Source organism: Crocuta crocuta, unplaced genomic scaffold, assembly GCF_008692635.1.
Source record: "Crocuta crocuta isolate KB4526 unplaced genomic scaffold, BGI_CrCroc_1.0 scaffold463, whole genome shotgun sequence".
NCBI lineage: Eukaryota > Metazoa > Chordata > Mammalia > Carnivora > Hyaenidae > Crocuta > Crocuta crocuta.
Window position 1 is genome coordinate 824323 of NW_027527929.1, and position 6000 is coordinate 830322.

General features: G+C 54.6%; 1 protein-coding gene across 1 annotated transcript in view; it reads left to right on the forward strand.

Moving 5' to 3' along the window:
- The window catches only part of RFT1 (RFT1 glycolipid translocator homolog), a 38908-nt gene extending 33926 nt beyond the window's left edge, over positions 1–4982 (forward strand). The window contains exons 12-13 of the mRNA XM_077749547.1: positions 46–295; positions 854–4982. Coding sequence (XP_077605673.1) covers positions 46–295; positions 854–1021 — 418 coding nt within the window. The 3' untranslated portion in view covers positions 1022–4982. The remainder of the gene's footprint in view (positions 1–45; positions 296–853) is intronic.
- Positions 4983–6000: the final 1018 nt, after the last annotated feature.

The window sequence follows — 6000 nt, forward strand, 5'->3', positions numbered from 1 at the left end:
GACAATGTACCCACTGCCCCGCTTTGCTTGTCTCCCTCTCCGCAGGTACAGTTTCACAATGCTGGCCCTGTCCTCTTCGTTCCTGGTGTTATCCTACCTCCTGACCCAGTGGTGTGGCAGTGTGGGTTTCATCTTGGCCAACTGCTTTAACATGGGCATTCGGATCACACAGAGCCTTTGCTTCATCCACCGCTACTATCGGAAGGGCCCTCACAGGCCCCTGGCAGGCCTGCACCTGTCACCAGCCCTCCTCGGAGCATTCGCCCTCAGTGGTGGGATTACTGCTGTTTCTGAGGTGAGAGTCCCGGCAGCCTTCACGCTACATGATTTTGCAGGCTGCCCGCTGTCCCTTGCTCTCGGCTCCCCCTTCCTGCTCTTCCTGAACCAGCTGGGCAAGTGCAGTACAACCTTGGTTTGCGAGCATAATTCATTCCAGAAACATCCTTGTAATCCAAAGCACTTATATTAAAGCGAATTTCAAGAACCATTAGCTCAGTTGTGATCATGTGACATTCGTTGTCACATACTAGTCGTTTTGTAAGTCATAGCTTGTTTATCAAGTTAAAATGCATTAGAAATGTTTTCTCATCTTGCGAACACTCACAGAACAAATTACAGTCCAGGGTTCTACTGTATTTGCCGCCCCTTCCCCTAAGCCTCGGGGATAACATCTTATGATACATGTGGCCAACCAGTGTTACCAGTGGGAACAGAGAAGCCCCTCGGCATGCGGTTGTTACCCCTTTTACCTGACCTGAAGCTGGAATAGTAGGGCCTCCGCTTTCCCTGGCCGACCCCAGAGGAAGGTCATGCGGATGGCGGGCCGGGCGATGACCATGGTTTCTTTCCACAGGTGTGGCTCTGCTGTGAGCAGGGCTGGCTGGCCAGGCTGGCGCACGTTGCCGTGGGGGCCCTTTGCTTGGGAATGACTGTTGGGACAGCGCTCCTCACAGAGACCAAGCTGATCCACTTTGTTAGGACTCAGTTAGGTGTGTCCAGACTGGCTCACAAAACCTTGTGACTTCAGAGGCATGGACACCTGTGGCACCCAGACCAGCCGGGGTTTTGTGGGTGCAGAAGAGCCCTACCAAGGGTCTGCAGTGGAGTAGGACCCACCCAGGCAGGTGACACGTCAGAGAGCCGCCGGACTGAACGCCATCCGTTCGAAGCCTCCCACGGGAAGGAGGAGCTCCGGTTCTAAGGGAAGACCAAAAAGCTCTTTTAAAATCGATACATTGTTTTTGTCACCAGTTTGTTCTAATCAGTATTTTTTCTTTTGATTAATGTATTCCTTTCCGGTGTGATTGACCTAAGGTGTTACACACACCAACAAACTATCTCCTGGACATTACAGTTAACAGCCTGGCCCGGAAACAGATGTAGCCACTTTACCCTTCACGGGAACCTGGAACTTACTGCGTAAAAGCAGGAAGGAGACCTGATGTTATGCACTGAGTTGGAACAGAGGTGGCCCTGGAGTTGTGGCTTTCTCCATGTCAGCACTGTGGTCTGGGTTTTTAGGGAGGGAAAACGTACCTCAGTGAGAAGTCCAAGAAATGAAAACGCAGGCTACCCTTCCCAGAGTTAGCTAGGGGGAGCCTTGTACCTCGTCTTAGCTGCTGAGTACCCCGGACCATGTGCTTTCCCACCTCGATGTAGGCTGGCTCGAGACCACGGCCTGGCCACCTGCAGGGAAGCCCTGAAGGAAGCGGGGAGCCAGCATGAGCTCCTGAAGGGAGCACTGCGCTCGTGGAGACCGCACAGGCGGCAGCTGAAGCGGAAGTGAGGTATTTTTTCCCTCAGAACAAAACAGGCACTTTCTGTGTGGCAAGCCCCTTCCCCCGACGCATTGCTGGCAGCACTGGTCAGTAACCCTGAGTGCCAGCTTCAGGACGAGAGTGGCAGGCCTGGGGGTCTTGTCCTCCAGACCACGGGGTGAGCCCTGGCGTGAGCCCCACGTCCCACACCCTGCAGCCAGCAGGCAACATCGTCAAGCCTCGTTCATAGGTGGCAACGCATTTTTCTTCTTTCTTGACGTATTAATTCCTTGTGGGTATCATTGACACAAACTGTATCCTGGGTGGTAATAGTGATCATCTGGCTCTGATGTCCCACACTTTCCGTTTATACCTAGAGAGCAGGGCAACTTGCGACAGGTGGTGGTTTGCCTAAAATGCACCCCTTTGATGCACACCCAGGGGCTGAGGATCAAGACCCACAGCATATGGAGACTAGTGCCAAGTCACTTAGACTCAAAGGGAGAATGCTTTGCACTAATTGGAAAAGTAGCTACATGCAGGGTGCCATTGCCCAGAGGCCCTCCAAAACCGTGGCCTTGGTTGTGCTCTTGTAGGGCACGGTCAGGCTAGCTTAGAGCTGACTGTCCCATGGGGTAGGGGTTGGCACGCACTGAAGCAGTCCCCCCTCCCTCCATGGACTTACTTCTGTCTCGAGTGCACAGAAATGGACCTTTAGATCTTACAAGTTCCCCCGCTGCCCTTGGCCACCACTCCCTCCCCTGGAGCCCTGTTGCCCACCCCGTGCCCACTTGACCCCACACTCCTAACATGGCCCCTCAACTACCTGCCTCAGAGCCGCCTGGTTGCACTTTAGAAATGCAGCTTCCCAGGGCCCACTCCAGGCCTGTGGAACCACCATCTCTGGGGGCAGGGCACTGGGATCAGCTTTTTTGCAAACCAAGGTTGGCACACCCCGTCGTCCTCACCCGCATCAGGGCTCGGGACCGGTTGTACACATGTTCACGATGTCCGTTCTCTGCTCCAGGAAGAGCCACTGTTGCCACAGCAACATTGCCGACTCTGCAGCTCTCGGGAGCAGGCCCGCCAGGTTTCCGCTGTGCTCTCAGGCATGAGGCCGTGCCCGGCAGCCGGCGCTCTGGTCTCTCACCCCTCATCCCAGCACGTGGCCCCTGCTGTCAGGGCCAGCTCCTCTGTTTCTTTTTTAAGTTTATTTATTTTGAGGGAAGACAGAGACAGCACAAGGGGGGGAGGAGAGAGCCCAAGCAGGCTCTGCACTGTCGGCACGGAACCTGACATGGGGCTCGAACTAACAAAACTGTGAGATCGTGACCTGTGACGAAACCAAGATGCTTAACTGGCTGAGCCACCGAGGTCCCCTGGGGCCGGCTCCTCTTGAAAAACTGATGCCTCCTGGTCCCTGCCTCTCCTCTGCACCACCCTGTCACAAAGGGGGGCCTCGGAGCAGGACTCTGATGCCGTTAGAGCAGGCAGCGAGCAGGGACTGATTAAGACACGACTGCATTAGTCACATTGGACATGACAGCTGAGCAGCATGGTTCTGGTTCGTGTCTGGGAGACCCTGACACCCTTTTCAATTATGTGGAAGTAATAGTGTGTGGCTTCCACACGGCCGTGCCTGGCGAGGGAAGAGCGGTCTGGAAGGAAAGCGTGACTCACTGTGGGCTGCGCTGGTTTGTTCCCAGCTCACCTGCTCACTTTGCACTTGCTTTGGTAAATCACAAAAGGTGACGCAAGGGCAGAATGGCATACAGGGCGCCAGAGGGCCTCTCCCAGGTGGCCTCTTCGTTTCCACCCTCTTCCCAGGAGAACTATGACACGACTCCGGGGACACGTGTGTGAACCCCCCGGCCTCCCCAGCCTCTGAGCACACTCTTGCCCAGCCCTATCAGCCTGGCATGGCCATGCAGGGGGAACCATGAAAACAGGAAGAGCGAGACTGTAGCCATGACAGAAATGGGAATGTTTTCCTCCACACGTAATCCCAACCAGACTAGGGAATGTTGCTGAAACAGCTTTCTGTCTCCCCTCGGGCATTAACACAACAGTGTTATGAACAAACCAGATGAACAGCGCGTTTTTTATGTTCCTGAACTACAGCTCAATTCTTTCTTCCTCCTGTAGCTCATGAGATCCCTGAGTGGCATCTCTCCAATGACAAGAGAATGTTCTGGCAGGTGTGCAGATGTCAGGCTGTGGGGGGTCAATAGAAGGGACAGAGCTCCTTGCCATTTTTCCTTTTGTATCCGTGAGTGAAATCATGTGGCACTCTGGCTCCCCGGCAGGGCTGATGGCATGATGCCCAGGCACGCTGGCGACTTGTCCTCGCCTCCTCAGCACTCCTGCAGCAAACCTGCAAACACAAGGCTGAGAGCCAGGCTCTGGGCGGCGTCTCTTCCATCCTCAGGGTCACTGAGGAAACCCACTTGCGTCCATGTCTGCCTTCGGAAGCACACCAGCAGGGTTTTGTTTTCCAAATGGCATTTGGTGATGGACACATGCTGTCGGTTATATGCCAGCCTGGCTGCCCTTTCCTAACTCACTGGGTGACCTTCAGCAAGTCTCCTTCACTCTGCCAATTAGGGAGCACTGAGCACGTGCCGGGTACTGGGTGACCACACACTTGGTATGTGTTAGCGGTTAGACCTTTAAGCTGCCCCATCAGTTGTCTGCGTGTTACAGGTGAGGAAGCTGAGGCACAGAGAAGTGGCCTGATTTGCCCTGGGCCACCTGGCTAGGAAGAAGGTGACAAGGGGCGCCTGGGTGGCTCAGTTGGTTAAGTGTCCTATTTCGGCTCAGGTCATGATCTCACAGTGTGTGAGTTCAAGCCCCGCGTCAGACTCTGTGCTGACAGCTCAGAGCCTGGAGCCTGCTTCGGCTTCTGTCTCTCTCTCTCTCTCCCTCCCTCTCTCTCTCTCTGCCCCTCCCCCATTCGCACTCTGTCTCTGTCTCAAAGATAAATAAACATTAAAAAAAAATAGAAGGTGGCAGAACTGGGCCCTGCGAGCCTGCTTCATGAGCCCTGCCCTGGACTTCGGCCCCACCTCCCTGATGTGTGGGCCTGAGCGGGTGCCTGCGCTGACCTATTCCTGCTCGTGTACCAGTGGGGCCAGCGCTACTTTTATTCGTTTTGAAATTTGGGGTTAGCTTAAGAGTTTGCTTGACAGAAAAGTTCTTTTTGTTAAAAAAAAAAAAAAAAGGAAACCCTGAAATCCACAGGGTTTGATGTTTGAGAGCTCTGACCTTCTAGGGCTCATTTTCCCCTGCAACTCCTCCCGGGCCTCAGCCTTCCTTTCATCTTGAAGAATGTAAGGTCGTTGCTTTGCACAGCCATTAGCATTGGCTTGAATAAGAAATATCTGGGAGAAATAAATCTGGCCAAAAAATGACACTGCATTACAAAGAAAAAGCTCTCTGAAGCCCACGGCCCCCTGTCTATGGGCGTCCTTAATCCCGGGTGACGCCACCAAGGAGTGGGAGGGCAGCTGACTTTGGGACTCCCAGGCCACTTCCTCACCAGGAGATCTTGCTCTCTGTCATCCTTCACTAGCCACCCNGCCGTGGGAAACGAAATGACCCACAGCAAGGCTTCCTAAACACCGCGTGGTCCGGCCTTTCTCTTCTGCGCTCCATCCCCTGGCCAGGTTCACTCTCTGGACACCCCACCCGCTGCCGTGCCCACCCAGGCTCCACTCTCCCACTCCGTGGACCCAACTCAAAGGCCTGTTTCTGGCCTAGCTAGCAGAGAGAAGCACAGGTGTTACACCCTCGAAGTTCACTGCTTTTCCTTGCCTCTGTGGCCCACAAAAGGCATCGACCCAGAATGCACGGTATTATAAACACAGCCCGCATCCCTTTCCTCGGCTCCTGCCCCGGCTGATGGGAAGGGCGCGCGGGGGAGCCCAGCTGCTGTCTGCATCTGCTGTCCGGCCTCCAGCCCTCACACCTCTCCTTTCCTCCCCGGCTGCTGGCTCCTTGCCCTGGTCAGGCTCAGGTGCCTGTGCTTCTGACCTTCCATGCTGCTCTGTCCCCATCCCTTGCCTTTCCCTTTCTTCCAACAGTCCTGTTTTCCTTCTTCGGGTTGTGGTGGGAGTTCCAGAGAGGGGCCTGGAGGCAGACCCAGCCCCACTTCAAACTGTGTGACCTTGAGCAAGGCAGTTTCCCTTTGAGTCTCAATTTACTCATCTAAAAATGGGCATAAGAGCACTTGCCACATAGGGTG